This window comes from Oncorhynchus keta, unplaced genomic scaffold (genome assembly GCF_023373465.1).
Source record: "Oncorhynchus keta strain PuntledgeMale-10-30-2019 unplaced genomic scaffold, Oket_V2 Un_scaffold_6615_pilon_pilon, whole genome shotgun sequence".
NCBI lineage: Eukaryota > Metazoa > Chordata > Actinopteri > Salmoniformes > Salmonidae > Oncorhynchus > Oncorhynchus keta.
The window spans coordinates 215,803-236,539 of record NW_026290988.1 but is presented as its reverse complement, the minus strand read 5'-3'; the positions used below and the strand labels follow the sequence as shown (position 1 = coordinate 236,539).

Below are 20,737 nucleotides of genomic sequence, written 5' to 3'. Positions count from 1 at the left end.
GAACACCGCCTACCACCTGATGGTCTGTCTCAGCGGGCTGTCTCTGAGGGAACACCGCCTTCCACCTGATGGTCTGTCTCAGCGGTCTGTCTCTGAGGGAACACCGCCTAGATCTGATGGTCTGTCTCAGCGGTCTGTCTCTGAGGGAACACCGCCTTCCACTGATGGTCTGTCTCAGCGGGCTGTCTCTGAGGGAACACCGCCTTCCACCTGATGGTCTGTCTCAGCGGTCTGTCTCTGAGGGAACACCGCCTAAATCTGATGGTCTGTCTCTGAGGGAACACCGCCTTCCACCTGATGGTCTGTCTCAGCAGTCTGTCTCTGAGGGAACACCGCCTTCCACCTGATGGTCTGTCTCTGAGGGAACACCGCCTACCACCTGATGGTCTGTCTCAGCGGTCTGTCTCTGAGGGAACACCGCCTACCACCTGATGGTCTGTCTCAGCGGTCTGTCTCTGAGGGAACACCGCCTACCATCTGATGGTCTGTCTCAGCGGTCTGTCTCTGAGGGAACACCGCCTACCACCTGATGGTCTGTCTCAGCAGTCTGTCTCTGAGGGAACACCGCCTACCATCTGATGGTCTGTCTCAGCAGTCTGTCTCTGAGGGAACACCGCCTACCACCTGATGGTCTGTCTCAGCGGTCTGTCTCTGAGGGAACACCGCCTTCCATCTGATGGTCTGTCTCTGAGGGAACACCGCCTACCACCTGATGGTCTGTCTCAGCGGTCTGTCTCTGAGGGAACACCGCCTACCACCTGATGGTCTGTCTCAGCGGTCTGTCTCTGAGGGAACACCGCCTTCCACCTGATGGTCTGTCTCAGCGGTCTGTCTCTGAGGGAACACCGCCTTCCACCTGATGGTCTGTCTCAGCGGTCTGTCTCTGAGGGAACACCGCCTACCACCTGATGGTCTGTCTCAGCAGTCTGTCTCTGAGGGAACACCGCCTTCCACCTGATGGTCTGTCTCAGCAGTCTGTCTCTGAGGGAACACCGCCTTCCACCTGATGGTCTGTCTCTGAGGGAACACCGCCTACCACCTGATGGTCTGTCTCAGCGGTCTGTCTCTGAGGGAACACCGCCTTCCACCTGATGGTCTGTCTCTGAGGGAACACCGCCTACCACCTGATGGTCTGTCTCTGAGGGAACACCGCCTTCCATCTGATGGTCTGTCTCTGAGGGAACACCGCTACCATCTGATGGTCTGTCTCTGAGGGAACACCGCCTACCACCTGATGGTCTGTCTCTGAGGGAACACCGCCTTCCATCTGATGGTCTGTCTCTGAGGGAACACCGCCTACCACCTGATGATCTGTCTCAGCAGTCTGTCTCTGAGAGAACACCGCCTACCACCTGATGGTCTGTCTCTGAGGGAACACCGCCTACCATCTAATGGTCTGTCTCAGCGGTCTGTCTCTGAGGAACACCGCCTACCACCTGATGGTCTGTCTCAGCGGTCTGTCTCTTAGGGAACACCGCCTACCACCTGATGGTCTGTCTCAGCGGTCTGTCTCTGAGGGAACACCGCCTTCCACCTGATGGTCTGTCTCAGCGGACTGTCTCTGAGGGAACACCGCCTACCACCTGATGGTCTGTCTCAGCGGTCTGTCTCTGAGGGAACACCGCCTACCACCTGATGGTCTGTCTCAGCGGACTGTCTCTGAGGGAACACCGCCTACCACCTGATGGTCTGTCTCAGCGGTCTGTCTCTGAGGGAACACCGCCTACCACCTGATGGTCTGTCTCAGCGGTCTGTCTCTGAGGGAACACCGCCTTCCACCTGATGGTCTGTCTCAGCGGGCTGTCTCTGAGGGAACACCGCCTACCACCTGATGGTCTGTCTCAGCGGTCTGTCTCTGAGGGAACACCGCCTTCCACCTGATGGTCTGTCTCAGCGGGCTGTCTCTGAGGGAACACCGCCTACCACCTGATGGTCTGTCTCAGCGGTCTGTCTCTGAGGGAACACCGCCTACCACCTGATGGTCTGTCTCAGCGGTCTGTCTCTGAGGGAACACCGCCTACCACCTGATGGTCTGTCTCAGCGGACTGTCTCTGAGGGAACACCGCCTTCCACCTGATGGTCTGTCTCAGCGGGCTGTCTCTGAGGGAACACCGCCTTCCACCTGATGGTCTGTCTCAGCGGACTGTCTCTGAGGGAACACTGCCTTCCACCTGATGGTCTGTCTCAGCGGTCTGTCTCTGAGGGAACACTGCCTACCACCTGATGGTCTGTCTCTGAGGGAACACCGCTTACCACCTGATGGTCTGTCTCAGCGGGCTGTCTCTGAGGGAATACTGCCTTCCACCTGATGGTCTGTCTCAGCGGACTGTCTCTGAGGGAACACTGCCTACCACCTGATGGTCTGTCTCAGCGGACTGTCTCTGAGGGAACACCGCCTTCCACCTGATGGTCTGTCTCAGCGGACTGTCTCTGAGGGAACACCGCCTACCACCTGATGGTCTGTCTCAGCGGACTGTCTCTGAGGGAACACCGCTTACCACCTGATGGTCTGTCTCAGCGGTCTGTCTCTGAGGGAACACCGCCTTCCACCTGATGGTCTGTCTCAGCAGTCTGTCTCTGAGGGAACACTGCCTACCACCTGATGGTCTGTCTCAGCGGACTGTCTCTGAGGGAACACCGCTTACCACCTGATGGTCTGTCTCAGCGGTCTGTCTCTGAGGGAACACCGCTTACCACCTGATGGTCTGTCTCAGCGGTCTGTCTCTGAGGGAACACTGCCTTCCACCTGATGGTCTGTCTCAGCGGTCTGTCTCTGAGGGAACACCGCCTACCACCTGATGGTCTGTCTCAGCGGTCTGTCTCTGAGGGAACACCGCCTACCACCTGATGGTCTGTCTCAGCGGACTGTCTCTGAGGGAACACCGCCTTCCACCTGATGGTCTGTCTCAGCGGACTGTCTCTGAGGGAACACCGCTTACCACCTGATGGTCTGTCTCAGCGGGCTGTCTCTGAGGGAACACACTGCCTACCACCTGATGGTCTGTCTCAGCGGTCTGTCTCTGAGGGAACACCGCCTACCATCTGATGGTCTGTCTCAGCGGTCTGTCTCTGAGGGAACACCGCCTACCACCTGATGGTCTGTCTCAGCAGTCTGTCTCTGAGGGAACACCGCCTTCCACCTGATGGTCTGTCTCAGCGGTCTGTCTCTGAGGGAACACCGCCTACCACCTGATGGTCTGTCTCAGCGGTCTGTCTCTGAGGGAACACCGCCTTCCACCTGATGGTCTGTTTCTGAGGGAACACCGCCTTCCATCTGATGGTCTGTCTCTGAGGGAACACCGTCTACCATCTGATGGTCTGTCTCTGAGGGAACACCGCCTTCCACCTGATGGTCTGTCTCAGCGGACTGTCTCTGAGGGAACACCGCCTACCACCTGATGGTCTGTCTCAGCGGACTGTCTCTGAGGGAACACCGCCTACCACCTGATGGTCTGTCTCTGAGGGAACACCGCCTACCACCTGATGGTCTGTCTCTGAGGGAACACCGCCTTCCATCTGATGGTCTGTCTCTGAGGGAACACCGCCTACCACCTGATGATCTGTCTCAGCAGTCTGTCTCTGAGAGAACACCGCCTACCACCTGATGGTCTGTCTCTGAGGGAACACCGCCTACCATCTAATGGTCTGTCTCAGCGGTCTGTCTCTGAGGGAACACCGCCTACCACCTGATGGTCTGTCTCAGCGGTCTGTCTCTTAGGGAACACCGCCTACCACCTGATGGTCTGTCTCAGCGGTCTGTCTCTGAGGGAACACCGCCTTCCACCTGATGGTCTGTCTCAGCGGACTGTCTCTGAGGGAACACCGCCTACCACCTGATGGTCTGTCTCAGCGGTCTGTCTCTGAGGGAACACCGCCTACCACCTGATGGTCTGTCTCAGCGGACTGTCTCTGAGGGAACACCGCCTACCACCTGATGGTCTGTCTCAGCGGTCTGTCTCTGAGGAACACCGCCTACCACCTGATGGTCTGTCTCAGCGGTCTGTCTCTGAGGGAACACCGCCTTCCACCTGATGGTCTGTCTCAGCGGGCTGTCTCTGAGGGAACACCGCCTACCACCTGATGGTCTGTCTCAGCGGTCTGTCTCTGAGGGAACACCGCCTTCCACCTGATGGTCTGTCTCAGCGGGCTGTCTCTGAGGGAACACCGCCTACCACCTGATGGTCTGTCTCAGCGGTCTGTCTCTGAGGGAACACCGCCTACCACCTGATGGTCTGTCTCAGCGGTCTGTCTCTGAGGGAACACCGCCTACCACCTGATGGTCTGTCTCAGCGGACTGTCTCTGAGGGAACACCGCCTTCCACCTGATGGTCTGTCTCAGCGGGCTGTCTCTGAGGGAACACCGCCTTCCACCTGATGGTCTGTCTCAGCGGACTGTCTCTGAGGGAACACCGCTTACCACCTGATGGTCTGTCTCAGCGGACTGTCTCTGAGGGAACACTGCCTTCCACCTGATGGTCTGTCTCAGTGGACTGTCTCTGAGGGAACACCGCTTACCACCTGATGGTCTGTCTCAGCGGACTGTCTCTGAGGGAACACTGCCTTCCACCTGATGGTCTGTCTCAGCGGACTGTCTCTGAGGGAACACCGCCTTCCACCTGATGGTCTGTCTCAGCGGACTGTCTCTGAGGGAACACCGCCTTCCACCTGATGGTGCGTCTCAGCGGACTGTCTCTGAGGGAACACCGCCTTCCACCTGATGGTCTGTCTCAGCGGACTGTCTCTGAGGGAACACCGCTTACCACCTGATGGTCTGTCTCAGCGGTCTGTCTCTGAGGGAACACCGCCTTCCACCTGATGGTCTGTCTCAGCAGTCTGTCTCTGAGGGAACACTGCCTACCACCTGATGGTCTGTCTCAGCGGACTGTCTCTGAGGGAACACCGCTTACCACCTGATGGTCTGTCTCAGCGGTCTGTCTCTGAGGGAACACCGCTTACCACCTGATGGTCTGTCTCAGCGGTCTGTCTCTGAGGGAACACTGCCTTCCACCTGATGGTCTGTCTCAGCGGTCTGTCTCTGAGGGAACACCGCCTACCACCTGATGGTCTGTCTCAGCGGTCTGTCTCTGAGGGAACACTGCCTACCACCTGATGGTCTGTCTCAGCGGACTGTCTCTGAGGGAACACCGCCTTCCACCTGATGGTCTGTCTCAGCGGACTGTCTCTGAGGGAACACCGCTTACCACCTGATGGTCTGTCTCAGCGGGCTGTCTCTGAGGGAACACTGCCTACCACCTGATGGTCTGTCTCAGCGGACTGTCTCTGAGGGAACACCGCCTACCACCTGATGGTCTGTCTCAGTGGTCTGTCTCTGAGGGAACACTGCCTACCACCTGATGGTCTGTCTCAGCGGTCTGTCTCTGAGGGAACACCGCCTACCACCTGATGGTCTGTCTCAGCGGTCTGTCTCTGAGAGAACACCGCCTACCACCTGATGGTCTGTCTCAGCGGTCTGTCTCTGAGGGAACACCGCCTTCCACCTGATGGTCTGTTTCTGAGGGAACACCGCCTTCCATCTGATGGTCTGTCTCTGAGGGAACACCGTCTGCCATCTGATGGTCTGTCTCTGAGGGAACACCGCCTTCCATCTGATGGTCTGTCTCTGAGGGAACACCGCCTTCCACCTGATGGTCTGTCTCAGCGGACTGTCTCTGAGGGAACACCGCGTACCACCTGATGGTCTGTCTCTGAGGGAACACCGCCTACCACCTGATGGTCTGTCTCTGAGGGAACACCGCCTTCCATCTGATGGTCTGTCTCTGAGGGAACACCGCCTACCACCTGATGATCTGTCTCAGCAGTCTGTCTCTGAGAGAACACCGCCTACCACCTGATGGTCTGTCTCTGAGGGAACACCGCCTACCATCTAATGGTCTGTCTCAGCGGTCTGTCTCTGAGGGAACACCGCCTACCACCTGATGGTCTGTCTCAGCGGTCTGTCTCTTAGGGAACACCGCCTACCACCTGATGGTCTGTCTCAGCGGTCTGTCTCTGAGGGAACACCGCCTTCCACCTGATGGTCTGTCTCAGCGGACTGTCTCTGAGGGAACACCGCCTACCACCTGATGGTCTGTCTCAGCGGTCTGTCTCTGAGGGAACACCGCCTACCACCTGATGGTCTGTCTCAGCGGACTGTCTCTGAGGGAACACCGCCTACCACCTGATGGTCTGTCTCAGCGGTCTGTCTCTGAGGGAACACCGCCTACCACCTGATGGTCTGTCTCAGCGGTCTGTCTCTGAGGGAACACCGCCTTCCACCTGATGGTCTGTCTCAGCGGGCTGTCTCTGAGGGAACACCGCCTACCACCTGATGGTCTGTCTCAGCGGTCTGTCTCTGAGGGAACACCGCCTACCACCTGATGGTCTGTCTCAGCGGTCTGTCTCTGAGGGAACACCGCCTACCACCTGATGGTCTGTCTCAGCGGACTGTCTCTGAGGGAACACCGCCTTCCACCTGATGGTCTGTCTCAGCGGGCTGTCTCTGAGGGAACACCGCCTTCCACCTGATGGTCTGTCTCAGCGGACTGTCTCTGAGGAACACCGCTTACCACCTGATGGTCTGTCTCAGCGGACTGTCTCTGAGGGAACACTGCCTTCCACCTGATGGTCTGTCTCAGTGGACTGTCTCTGAGGGAACACCGCTTACCACCTGATGGTCTGTCTCAGCGGACTGTCTCTGAGGGAACACTGCCTTCCACCTGATGGTCTGTCTCAGCGGACTGTCTCTGAGGGAACACCGCCTTCCACCTGATGGTCTGTCTCAGCGGACTGTCTCTGAGGAACACCGCCTTCCACCTGATGGTCTGTCTCAGCGGACTGTCTCTGAGGGAACACCGCCTTCCACCTGATGGTCTGTCTCAGCGGACTGTCTCTGAGGGAACACCGCTTACCACCTGATGGTCTGTCTCAGCGGTCTGTCTCTGAGGGAACACCGCCTTCCACCTGATGGTCTGTCTCAGCGGTCTGTCTCTGAGGGAACACTGCCTACCACCTGATGGTCTGTCTCAGCGGACTGTCTCTGAGGGAACACCGCTTACCACCTGATGGTCTGTCTCAGCGGTCTGTCTCTGAGGGAACACCGCTTACCACCTGATGGTCTGTCTCAGCGGTCTGTCTCTGAGGGAACACTGCCTTCCACCTGATGGTCTGTCTCAGCGGTCTGTCTCTGAGGGAACACCGCCTACCACCTGATGGTCTGTCTCAGCGGACTGTCTCTGAGGGAACACCGCCTTCCACCTGATGGTCTGTCTCAGCGGACTGTCTCTGAGGGAACACCGCTTACCACCTGATGGTCTGTCTCAGCGGGCTGTCTCTGAGGGAACACTGCTTACCACCTGATGGTCTGTCTCAGCGGACTGTCTCTGAGGGAACACCGCCTTCCACCTGATGGTCTGTCTCAGCGGTCTGTCTCTGAGGGAACACTGCCTACCACCTGATGGTCTGTCTCAGCGGGCTGTCTCTGAGGGAACACCGCCTACCACCTGATGGTCTGTCTCAGCGGTCTGTCTCTGAGGGAACACTGCCTACCACCTGATGGTCTGTCTCAGCGGTCTGTCTCTGAGGGAACACTGCCTACCACCTGATGGTCTGTCTCAGCGGTCTGTCTCTGAGGGAACACCGCCTTCCACCTGATGGTCTGTCTCAGCGTCTGTCTCTGAGGGAACACTGCCTGATGGTCCACCTGATGGTCTGTCTCTGAGGAACACTGCCTACCATCTGATGGTCTGTCTCTGAGGGAACACCGCCTACCACCTGATGGTCTGTCTCTGAGGGACTGTCTCTGAGGGAACACCGCCTACCACCTGATGGTCTGTCTCAGCGGTCTGTCTCTGAGGGAACACCGCCTACCACCTGATGGTCTGTCTCAGCGGTCTGTCTCTGAGGGAACACTGCCTACCACCTGATGGTCTGTCTCAGCGGACTGTCTCTGAGGGAACACCGCCTACCACCTGATGGTCTGTCTCTGTCTCTGAGGGAACACTGCCTACCACCTGATGGTCTGTCTCAGCGGTGTCTGTCTCCACCTGAGGGAGGACACTGCCTACCACCTGATGGTCTGTCTCAGCGGTCTGTCTCTGAGGGAACACTGCCTACCACCTGATGGTCTGTCTCAGCGGACTGTCTCTGAGGGAACACCGCCTACCACCTGATGGTCTGTCTCAGCGGTCTGTCTCTGAGGGAACACCGCCTACCACCTGATGGTCTGTCTCAGCGGTCTGTCTCTGAGGGAACACCGCCTACCACCTGATGGTCTGTCTCAGCTGTCTCTGAGGGAACACCGCCTACCACCTGATGGTCTGTCTCAGCGGTCTGTCTCTGAGGGAACACCGCCTACCACCTGATGGTCTGTCTCAGCGGTCTGTCTCTGAGGGAACACCGCCTACCACCTGATGGTCTGTCTCAGCGGACTGTCTCTGAGGGAACACCGCCTACCACCTGATGGTCTGTCTCAGCGGTCTGTCTCTGAGGGAACACTGCCTACCACCTGATGGTCTGTCTCAGCGGTCTGTCTCTGAGGAACACCGCCTACCACCTGATGGTCTGTCTCAGCGGGCTGTCTCTGAGGGAACACCGCCTACCACCTGATGGTCTGTCTCAGCGGTCTGTCTCTGAGGGAACACCGCCTACCACCTGATGGTCTGTCTCTGAGGGAACACCGCCTACCATCTGATGGTCTGTCTCTGAGGGAACACCGGATGGTCTGTCTCTGAGGGAACACCGCCTACCACCTGATGGTCTGTCTCAGCGGTCTGTCTCTGAGGGAACACCGCCTACCACCTGATGGTCTGTCTCAGCGGGCTGTCTCTGAGGGAACACCGCCTACCACCTGATGGTCTGTCTCAGCGGAGTCTCTGAGGGAACACCGCCTTCCACCTGATGGTCTGTCTCAGCGGTCTGTCTCTGAGGGAACACTGCCTACCACCTGATGGTCTGTCTCAGCGGACTGTCTCTGAGGGAACACCGCCTACCACCTGATGGTCTGTCTCAGCGGACTGTCTCTGAGGGAACACCGCCTTCCACCTGATGGTCTGTCTCAGCGGACTGTCTCTGAGGGAACACCGCCTTCCACCTGATGGTCTGTCTCAGCGGACTGTCTCTGAGGGAACACCGCCTACCACCTGATGGTCTGTCTCAGCGGACTGTCTCTGAGGGAACACCGCCTTCCACCTGATGGTCTGTCTCAGCGGTCTGTCTCTGAGGGAACACCGCCTACCACCTGATGGTCTGTCTCAGCGGTCTGTCTCTGAGGGAACACCGCCTTCCACCTGATGGTCTGTCTCAGCGGTCTGTCTCTGAGGGAACACCGCCTACCACCTGATGGTCTGTCTCAGCGGACTGTCTCTGAGGGAACACCGCCTACCACCTGATGGTCTGTCTCAGCGGTCTGTCTCTGAGGGAACACCGCCTACCACCTGATGGTCTGTCTCAGCGGTCTGTCTCTGAGGGAACACCGCCTTCCACCTGATGGTCTGTCTCAGCGGTCTGTCTCTGAGGGAACACCGCCTACCACCTGATGGTCTGTCTCAGCGGTCTGTCTCTGAGGGAACACTGCCTACCACCTGATGGTCTGTCTCAGCGGACTGTCTCTGAGGGAACACCGCCTTCCACCTGATGGTCTGTCTCAGCGGTCTGTCTCTGAGGGAACACTGCCTACCACCTGATGGTCTGTCTCAGCGGACTGTCTCTGAGGGAACACCGCCTTCCACCTGATGGTCTGTCTCAGCGGACTGTCTCTGAGGGAACACTGCCTACCACCTGATGGTCTGTCTCAGCGGACTGTCTCTGAGGGAACACTGCCTTCCACCTGATGGTCTGTCTCAGCGGACTGTCTCTGAGGGAACACCGCCTTCCACCTGATGGTCTGTCTCAGCGGACTGTCTCTGAGGGAACACCGCCTTCCACCTGATGGTCTGTCTCAGCGGACTGTCTCTGAGGGAACACTGCCTACCACCTGATGGTCTGTCTCAGCGGACTGTCTCTGAGGGAACACCGCCTTCCACCTGATGGTCTGTCTCAGCGGACTGTCTCTGAGGGAACACCGCTTACCACCTGATGGTCTGTCTCAGCGGTCTGTCTCTGAGGGAACACCGCCTTCCACCTGATGGTCTGTCTCAGCAGTCTGTCTCTGAGGGAACACTGCCTACCACCTGATGGTCTGTCTCAGCGGACTGTCTCTGAGGGAACACCGCCTACCACCTGATGGTCTGTCTCAGCGGTCTGTCTCTGAGGGAACACCGCTTACCACCTGATGGTCTGTCTCAGCGGTCTGTCTCTGAGGGAACACTGCCTTCCACCTGATGGTCTGTCTCAGCGGTCTGTCTCTGAGGGAACACCGCCTACCACCTGATGGTCTGTCTCAGCGGTCTGTCTCTGAGGGAACACTGCCTACCACCTGATGGTCTGTCTCAGCGGACTGTCTCTGAGGGAACACCGCCTTCCACCTGATGGTCTGTCTCAGCGGACTGTCTCTGAGGGAACACCGCTCCACCTGATGGTCTGTCTCAGCGGGCTGTCTCTGAGGGAACACTGCCTACCACCTGATGGTCTGTCTCAGCGGACTGTCTCTGAGGGAACACCGCCTACCACCTGATGGTCTGTCTCAGCGGTCTGTCTCTGAGGGAACACTGCCTACCACCTGATGGTCTGTCTCAGCGGTCTGTCTCTGAGGGAACACCGCCTACCACCTGATGGTCTGTCTCAGCGGTCTGTCTCTGAGGGAACACTGCCTACCACCTGATGGTCTGTCTCAGCGGTCTGTCTCTGAGGGAACACTGCCTACCACCTGATGGTCTGTCTCAGCGGGCTGTCTCTGAGGGAACACCGCCTACCACCTGATGGTCTGTCTCAGCGGACTGTCTCTGAGGGAACACCGCCTTCCACCTGATGGTCTGTCTCAGCGGACTGTCTCTGAGGGAACACCGCCTACCACCTGATGGTCTGTCTCAGCGGGCTGTCTCTGAGGGAACACCGCCTACCACCTGATGGTCTGTCTCAGCGGACTGTCTCTGAGGGAACACCGCCTACCACCTGATGGTCTGTCTCAGCGGTCTGTCTCTGAGGGAACACCGCCTACCACCTGATGGTCTGTCTCAGCGGTCTGTCTCTGAGGGAACACCGCCTACCACCTGATGGTCTGTCTCAGCGGTCTGTCTCTGAGGGAACACTGCCTACCACCTGATGGTCTGTCTCAGCGGTCTGTCTCTGAGGGAACACTGCCTACCACCTGATGGTCTGTCTCAGCGGGCTGTCTCTGAGGGAACACCGCCTTCCACCTGATGGTCTGTCTCAGCAGTCTGTCTCTGAGGGAACACTGCCTACCACCTGATGGTCTGTCTCTCTGTCTCTGAGGGAACACTGCCTACCATCTGATGGTCTGTCTCTGAGGGAACACCGCCTACCACCTGATGGTCTGTCTCAGCGGATGGTCTGTCTCTGAGGGAACACCGCCTACCACCTGATGGTCTGTCTCAGCGGTCTGTCTCTGAGGGAACACCGCCTACCACCTGATGGTCTGTCTCAGCGGTCTGTCTCTGAGGGAACACTGCCTACCACCTGATGGTCTGTCTCAGCGGTCTGTCTCTGAGGAACACCGCCTACCACCTGATGGTCTGTCTCTGAGGGGAACACCGCCTACCACCTGATGGTCTGTCTCAGCGGACTGTCTCTGAGGGAACACCGCCTACCACCTGATGGTCTGTCTCAGCGGACTGTCTCTGAGGGAACACTGCCTACCACCTGATGGTCTGTCTCAGCGGACTGTCTCTGAGGGAACACCGCCTACCACCTGATGGTCTGTCTCAGCGGTCTGTCTCTGAGGGAACACCGCCTACCACCTGATGGTCTGTCTCTGAGGGAACACCGCCTTCCATCTGATGGTCTGTCTCTGAGGGAACACCGCCTACCACCTGATGGTCTGTCTCAGCGGTCTGTCTCTGAGGGAACACCGCCTACCACCTGATGGTCTGTCTCAGCGGGCTGTCTCTGAGGGAACACCGCCTACCACCTGATGGTCTGTCTCAGCGGTCTGTCTCTGAGGGAACACTGCCTACCACCTGATGGTCTGTCTCAGCGGTCTGTCTCTGAGGGAACACTGCCTACCACCTGATGGTCTGTCTCAGCGGGCTGTCTCTGAGGGAACACCGCCTACCACCTGATGGTCTGTCTCAGCGGTCTGTCTCTGAGGGAACACTGCCTACCACCTGATGGTCTGTCTCAGCGGTCTGTCTCTGAGGGAACACTGCCTACCACCTGATGGTCTGTCTCAGCGGGCTGTCTCTGAGGGAACACCGCCTTCCACCTGATGGTCTGTCTCAGCAGTCTGTCTCTGAGGGAACACTGCCTACCATCTGATGGTCTGTCTCTGAGGGAACACTGCCTACCATCTGATGGTCTGTCTCTGAGGGAACACCGCCTACCATCTGATGGTCTGTCTCAGCAGTCTGTCTCTGAGGGAACACCGCCTTCCACCTGATGGTCTGTCTCAGCGGGCTGTCTCTGAGGGAACACTGCCTACCACCTGATGGTCTGTCTCAGCGGACTGTCTCTGAGGGAACACCGCCTTCCACCTGATGGTCTGTCTCAGCGGTCTGTCTCTGAGGGAACACTGCCTACCACCTGATGGTCTGTCTCAGCGGACTGTCTCTGAGGGAACACTGCCTACCACCTGATGGTCTGTCTCAGCGGACTGTCTCTGAGGGAACACCGCCTTCCACCTGATGGTCTGTCTCAGCGGACTGTCTCTGAGGGAACACCGCCTTCCACCTGATGGTCTGTCTCAGCGGACTGTCTCTGAGGGAACACCGCCTACCACCTGATGGTCTGTCTCAGCGGTCTGTCTCTGAGGGAACACCGCCTTCCACCTGATGGTCTGTCTCAGCGGACTGTCTCTGAGGGAACACCGCTTACCACCTGATGGTCTGTCTCAGCGGTCTGTCTCTGAGGGAACACCGCCTTCCACCTGATGGTCTGTCTCAGCAGTCTGTCTCTGAGGGAACACTGCCTACCACCTGATGGTCTGTCTCAGCGGACTGTCTCTGAGGGAACACCGCTTACCACCTGATGGTCTGTCTCAGCGGTCTGTCTCTGAGGGAACACCGCTTACCACCTGATGGTCTGTCTCAGCGGTCTGTCTCTGAGGGAACACTGCCTTCCACCTGATGGTCTGTCTCAGCGGTCTGTCTCTGAGGGAACACCGCCTACCACCTGATGGTCTGTCTCAGCGGTCTGTCTCTGAGGGAACACTGCCTACCACCTGATGGTCTGTCTCAGCGGACTGTCTCTGAGGGAACACCGCCTTCCACCTGATGGTCTGTCTCAGCGGACTGTCTCTGAGGGAACACCGCTTACCACCTGATGGTCTGTCTCAGCGGGCTGTCTCTGAGGGAACACTGCCTACCACCTGATGGTCTGTCTCAGCGGACTGTCTCTGAGGGAACACCGCCTACCACCTGATGGTCTGTCTCAGTGGTCTGTCTCTGAGGGAACACTGCCTACCACCTGATGGTCTGTCTCAGCGGGCTGTCTCTGAGGGAACACCGCCTACCACCTGATGGTCTGTCTCAGCGGTCTGTCTCTGAGGGAACACTGCCTACCACCTGATGGTCTGTCTCAGCGGTCTGTCTCTGAGGGAACACTGCCTACCACCTGATGGTCTGTCTCAGCGGGCTGTCTCTGAGGGAACACCGCCTTCCACCTGATGGTCTGTCTCAGCAGTCTGTCTCTGAGGGAACACTGCCTACCACCTGATGGTCTGTCTCTGAGGGAACACTGCCTACCATCTGATGGTCTGTCTCTGAGGGAACACCGCCTACCATCTGATGGTCTGTCTCTGAGGGAACACCGCCTACCATCTGATGGTCTGTCTCTGAGGGAACACCGCCTTCCACCTGATGGTCTGTCTCAGCGGTCTGTCTCTGAGGGAACACCGCCTACCACCTGATGGTCTGTCTCAGCGGACTGTCTCTGAGGGAACACCGCCTTCCACCTGATGGTCTGTCTCAGCGGTCTGTCTCTGAGGGAACACTGCCTACCACCTGATGGTCTGTCTCAGCGGACTGTCTCTGAGGGAACACTGCCTACCACCTGATGGTCTGTCTCAGCGGACTGTCTCTGAGGGAACACCGCCTTCCACCTGATGGTCTGTCTCAGCGGACTGTCTCTGAGGGAACACCGCCTACCACCTGATGGTCTGTCTCAGCGGACTGTCTCTGAGGGAACACCGCCTTCCACCTGATGGTCTGTCTCAGCGGACTGTCTCTGAGGGAACACTGCCTACCACCTGATGGTCTGTCTCAGCGGACTGTCTCTGAGGGAACACCGCCTTCCACCTGATGGTCTGTCTCAGCGGACTGTCTCTGAGGGAACACTGCCTTCCACCTGATGGTCTGTCTCAGCGGACTGTCTCTGAGGGAACACCGCCTTCCACCTGATGGTCTGTCTCAGCGGGCTGTCTCTGAGGGAACACTGCCTACCACCTGATGGTCTGTCTCAGCGGACTGTCTCTGAGGGAACACCGCCTACCACCTGATGGTCTGTCTCAGCGGTCTGTCTCTGAGGGAACACTGCCTACCACCTGATGGTCTGTCTCAGCGGACTGTCTCTGAGGGAACACTGCCTACCACCTGATGGTCTGTCTCAGCGGACTGTCTCTGAGGGAACACCGCCTTCCATCTGATGGTCTGTCTCAGCGGGCTGTCTCTGAGGGAACACCGCCTTCCACCTGATGGTCTGTCTCAGCGGACTGTCTCTGAGGGAACACTGCCTACCACCTGATGGTCTGTCTCAGCGGTCTGTCTCTGAGGGAACACCGCCTACCACCTGATGGTCTGTCTCAGCGGTCTGTCTCTGAGGGAACACTGCCTACCACCTGATGGTCTGTCTCAGCAGACTGTCTCTGAGGGAACACACTGCCTACCACCTGATGGTCTGTCTCAGCGGACTGTCTCTGAGGGAACACTGCCTACCACCTGATGGTCTGTCTCAGCGGACTGTCTCTGAGGGAATACTGCCTTCCACCTGATGGTCTGTCTCAGCGGACTGTCTCTGAGGGAACACTGCCTTCCACCTGATGGTCTGTCTCAGCGGACTGTCTCTGAGGGAACACTGCCTACCACCTGATGGTAAAACTCGAGTCACACCACATTATTTCTGCCTCAATGCACAAATTCACATGGTTGTTTATTACTCCTACCCCCTACTTTTTCAAAAAATTCTGTTAAAAATCGCGCAACATTTCAGCGCCCTGCTACTCATGCCAGGAATATAGTATATGCATATGATTAGTATGTGTGGATAGAAAACACTCAGACGTTTATAAAACTGGTTAAATCACGGCTGTGACTATAACAGAACGTGCGTTTCATCGAAAAGCGCAGGAAAATCTGATCACTGAAAATGCGAAAATATATCCATGCGCCACTAGAACCCATTGTTGAATGTGAACCACATTAAATGGGGCCGAGGTTGCAATACCTACAGCTTCCACACGATGTCAATAGTCTTGTCATTTGCCTACGATTTGTTTCTTGGTCAAACGGGCACAAGGTAGCGCCTTTCTTCCGGTCTCCGACCGGATATTTTGGTTGAGATTTACCCGGACATTATTTCCAGACGTACAGCTATAGAATATACATCGCCTCGTGATCAATTTGATCGCTTATTAACGTTTACTAATACCTAAAGTTGCATTACAAAAGTATTTCGAAGTGTTTTGTGAAAGTTTATCGTCAACTTTTTTAATTTTAAAAAATGACGTTACGTTATAAAACGCTATTTTTTTTCTTGATCACAGTCTTCATAGATCGATATCTAGGCTATATATGGACCCATTTAATAATAAAAAAAGACCCAATAGTGATGTTTATGGGACATCTAGGAGTGCCAACAAAGAAGATGGTCAAAGGTAATGAATGTTTTATATTTTATTTGTGCGTTTTGTGTAGCGCCGACTATGCTAATCATTTTGTTTACGTCCCCTGCGGGTCTTTTGGGGTGTTACATGCTATCAGATAATAGCTTCTCATGCTTTCGCCGAAAAGCATTTTAAAAATCTGACTTGTTGCCTGGATTCACAACGAGTGTAGCTTTAATTCAGTACCCTGCATGTGTATTTTAATGAACGTTTGAGTTTTAACGAGTGCTATTAGCATTTAGCGTAGCGCATTTGCATTTCCAGATGTCAAGATGGGACGCCTGCGTGTCGGGTAGGAGTAAGTGGTTTTAATGACTGGAGAAAGTGAAATATTTCTTTCGATATTAAAAAGTAGACACGATGAGCTGCTAATTCAAACAACGCAATCCAATCGATACACGTGGCTACTCATTCTGCTGCAGTGCCGGTGGCAGCCAGTGGAAGTCATGAAGAAGAGTGTATTGTCTTGTAAAAGTGTTGAATCAAAACCGTGTTGACAGTTCTGTGTAGAAGAAGAAGAAACAGCAGGTCTCTGCTGTACTCTTGGACAGTCTCTCTCTGCTGTATTCTTGGACAGTCTCTCTCTGCTGTATTCTTGGACAGTCTCTCTCTGCTGTATTCTTGGACAGTCTCTCTCTGCTGTATTCTTGGACAGTCTCTCTCTGCTGTATTCTTGGACAGTCTCTCTCTGCTGTACTCTTGGACAGTCTCTCTCTGCTGTATTCTTGGACAGTCTCTCTCTGCTGTATTCTTGGACAGTCTCTCTCTGCTGTATTCTTGGACAGTCTCTCTCTGCTGTATTCTTGGACAGTCTCTCTGCTGTATTCTTGGACAGTCTCTCTCTGCTGTATTCTTGGACAGTCTCTCTCTGCTGTATTCTTGGACAGTCTCTCTCTGCTGTATTCTTGGACAGTCTCTCTCTGCTGTATTCTTGGACAGTCTCTCTCTGCTGTATTCTTGGACAGTCTCTCTCTGCTGTATTCTTGGACAGTCTCTCTCTGCTGTATTCTTGGACAGTCTCTCTCTGCTGTATTCTTGGACAGTCTCTCTCTGCTGTATTCTTGGACAGTCTCTCTCTGCTGTATTCTTGGACAGTCTCTCTCTGCTGTATTCTTGGACAGTCTCTCTCTGCTGTATTCTTGGACAGTCTCTCTCTGCTGTATTCTTGGACAGTCTCTCTCTGCTGTATTCTTGGACAGTCTCTCTCTGCTGTATTCTTGGACAGTCTCTCTCTGCTGTATTCTTGGACAGTCTCTCTCTGCTGTATTCTTGGACAGTCTCTCTCTGCTGTATTCTTGGACAGTCTCTCTCTGCTGTATTCTTGGACAGTCTCTCTCTGCTGTATTCTTGGACAGTCTCTCTCTGCTGTATTCTTGGACAGTCTCTCTCTGCTGTATTCTTGGACAGTCTCTCTCTGCTGTATTCTTGGACAGTCTCTCTCTGCTGTATTCTTGGACAGTCTCTCTCTGCTGTATTCTTGGACAGTCTCTCTCTGCTGTATTCTTGGACAGTCTCTCTCTGCTGTATTCTTGGACAGTCTCTCTCTGCTGTATTCTTGGACAGTCTCTCTCTGCTGTATTCTTGGACAGTCTCTCTCTGCTGTATTCTTGGACAGTCTCTCTCTGCTGTATTCTTGGACAGTCTCTCTCTGCTGTATTCTTGGACAGTCTCTCTCTGCTGTATTCTTGGACAGTCTCTCTCTGCTGTATTCTTGGACAGTCTCTCTCTGCTGTATTCTTGGACAGTCTCTCTGCTGTATTCTTGGACAGTCTCTCTCTGCTGTAATTCTTGGACAGTCTCTCTCTGCTGTAATTCTTGGACAGTCTCTCTCTGGTCATGTGGTTTTAAAAGTTACGACACCTCATGGCTAATACTAAACCTTGTTTTGGGGTCTTGGAAGCTGTAGGCGTGCAGTGATTTGAGCTATTCGATTGGCCAGTACAGCTGGCTCTCTTAATATATTTCTCCTGGTCCGACAGACAGGCAGAATCTACAGGGCACTCGTCCACCATCCTCATCCACAACACCTTGGCAAAACCCAAACTTACTTAAAGGTAACGGCGCTCACTGTTGCCCCCTAGAGGCCAGTTTCCACGTCGTCTCCCGACATCCTCAGACATGGATGGATGTTGAATACTGACTTGTAATCACTGGTGACCTGGCAGTGAATATAGGCCTATATAGTAGGGCCGTTCTCCCACTCCTCCCTCCACTATCTCCAAATAACTCTCCTCTGGGAAATGAGGTTTTGTTAGCTTGTTAACTTGTTAGCTTGTGCTGGAAATGTACAATGGACCAATAACAACCAAATGTAACACGGTTCATATGAGAATTACCTCAAGTAAATGCACCATAAAAGAAAATATGTGTTTAGAAAGAAAGAAAGAGATTTATTCATAGCATGAACAGCATAATCATGTTGGAGGGAATTATATTTGGAGTAAAAGTAGAATAACTAACGCATTTTAAAACGGTTCCTAAAGTGCAAAGTGAACGTTTCAAGTGCAATAATACAACCATGGTAATTTGAATAGAAAATCTAATTCAGATCTAGCGTACTGAGTTTTGGTGATGAATAACCTAGAATCAATCTCGCATTCCTTTACCGCTTTGAATGACGCCACACATTCGCAGTGATTAGCAATAAAGCGGTTGAGGAAAAGGACTGCGGCGGCATAGAGTTTAATCGTTTCATTTCCGTCTCGGGTTTCCCCAGGAGAAAGTGGCCTACAACTGTCACTATATAAACAGTGACCGGGGAAGGACAACCATGGCACATTGAGGACAGACTCCTGCAGCCACCTGGTCTTTTCGTTTCAAAAACACAGTTGGAGGATGACACGGGTCAGTCTGCAGAATTAAAGCATTATGCTATTTTGAAATATATAATTACATTAGTATTTTAAATTATATTGAATTACATTGTATATGAACGGAATATGCTTAGGGACAGGTTATTATAGGCTAATGGTTTCGATGTGCGTGTCAAACGATCAATTAGTTGTTTATTTTTGTTGGTGTTGATCATCTGAGTTTTAAACTTCTGCTGTGTACATTGATTATTATTATTATTTACGATCTACTTGTTGTCGCATGAAAAACGCTTGCTTTCTTCGCCGTTTTCCAGATGTTAGTTCTTTGCATCTGCGGTTGCCTGAGTTTTGTATGGCTGTCGTCAGCAAAGAGATGTTTCAATCAGAGGGGTGTGGATCGGCGGGCTTCAAGGTTCATCATGAGCATCCGCTGTTTTAGGACGGCTGTGTCTGACAGCATCCACCTGCAACGGCCCTGGGACAGACAGAGCTGCCCCAGCTTCACACTCCACACTGGGTCTCGGTCATCGGTGCAATACAACAACCGCTCTATCTCCCCCTGGCGGTACAGGTAAGGTATCGCCCTTCAGCTTTCTGTAAAACAGCACAATATGTAATAGCGTCATTTCAGCAGCCCGGTCCTGACACTTTCTTTGGTAAGCTGAAGGATGGGACTGGGGAAATAGAACTCTCAAATGAATAGTCAGCTTTGGATGGCAGGACTGACAGCACATGATTGACATGATGTAAGACAAACACAAAGCATGGAGTAAAAGCCTATGAAATAGTTACTAATAATTTAATTATGGTATTAATGTGCATGTATTTTCATTTTGTTGATGCCATTCATCAAATTCAATGCATATATCTAATCAGTGGACGTTTCCGATAGTATCAGGCTACACTGTGACATCACGTTGGACCTTGATATCATTTCACGACGTTGCTCTCTTCCAGAATCGATGAGAGAGAGGACAGGATTCCTGCTAAAATCCTGGTGGCTGAGTGTCTGTACGAGGGCTGCATCGTCAACGAGCACGAGGACAAGACGTATAACTCTGTCCCCGTGTGGGCCACTATCACCGTGCTCCAGAAGACTGTGTGCCCTGGCAACCCTCGACACTACCTGGTGACAGTAGACTCTGTTACCATCCCTGTGGCGTGCACATGTGTTGTACCCAGACAGATGATTTAATCTCTTGGATTAGGTTAAGTGTTACAGACGTGTCCAAAATGGCACCCTATTCCCTATGTAGTGCACTACGATACATATGTGTCCAAAATGGCACCCTATTCCCTATGTAGTGCACTACGTTTGACCAGAGCCCTATGGGCCTTGGTATCGCTGCACTAATTTTCTTTTACATGTTAAGACAGTCAGCCTATAACAAAGAGTCCAAACTGTGTTTATACACAGAGACACAACCTTGGATTAGATTCATTCTTATAGAGATGATTATAGAATAAATAGCCATTTAAAGTAGTGAGATTTCTCACCCCCCCAAAAAAAGAAAAGAAAGCTGTGTTTGTTTTAAAACTCACCTTAGGTCTTCCTGTTGAGATAAGAACTCTGACACTATGGCCATTCTCTAAGACGTCTGTGTTTGTTTTAAAACTCACCTTAGGTCTTCCTGTTGAGATAAGAACTCTGACACTATGGCCATTCTCTAAGACGTCTGTGTTTGTTTTAAAACTCACCTTAGGTCTTCCTGTTGAGATAAGAACTCTGACACTATGGCCATTCTCTAAGACGTCTGTACAATGGCTGTCGACATGGAGACACATCGGTCATATTTTCGTCTTTTAAAAAAAAAATGTTTTTTTACCTTTATTTAACTAGGCACGTCAGTTAAGAACAAATTCTTATTTTCAATGACGGCCTAGGAACAGTGGGTTTAACATTTACATTTACATTTAAGTCATTTAGCAGACGCTCTTATCCAGAGCGACTTACTGCCTGTTCAGGGGCAGAGCGACAGATTTGTACCTTGTCAGC

At 53.8% G+C, this 20,737-nt stretch overlaps 1 protein-coding gene and 1 long non-coding RNA gene across 5 annotated transcripts; one reads left to right on the top strand and one right to left on the bottom strand.

The window, feature by feature from the left end:
- Window positions 1–4,926: 4,926 nt before the first annotated feature.
- On the bottom strand, window positions 4,927–15,137 carry LOC127929329 (uncharacterized). Of its 4 annotated transcripts, none has more exons than XR_008134484.1 (3): window positions 12,879–15,137; window positions 11,974–12,584; window positions 4,927–5,351 (listed from the first exon to the last, which is right to left on the bottom strand). It is a non-coding gene; the product is annotated as an uncharacterized LOC127929329 (long non-coding RNA). The 4 variants fall into 4 exon arrangements; XR_008134485.1 differs by having other exon boundaries at window positions 12,121–12,584; XR_008134486.1 differs by having other exon boundaries at window positions 13,026–15,137.
- Window positions 15,138–17,694: 2,557 nt separating this feature from the next.
- On the top strand, window positions 17,695–19,944 carry LOC127929332 (interleukin-17C-like). Its single transcript, XM_052517308.1, has 3 exons — window positions 17,695–18,772; window positions 19,056–19,312; window positions 19,699–19,944. The coding sequence occupies exons 1-3, from the start codon at window positions 18,764–18,766 to the stop codon at window positions 19,934–19,936; spliced, it is 504 nt and encodes a 167-aa protein (XP_052373268.1). The 5' UTR covers window positions 17,695–18,763; the 3' UTR covers window positions 19,937–19,944.
- Window positions 19,945–20,737: the final 793 nt, after the last annotated feature.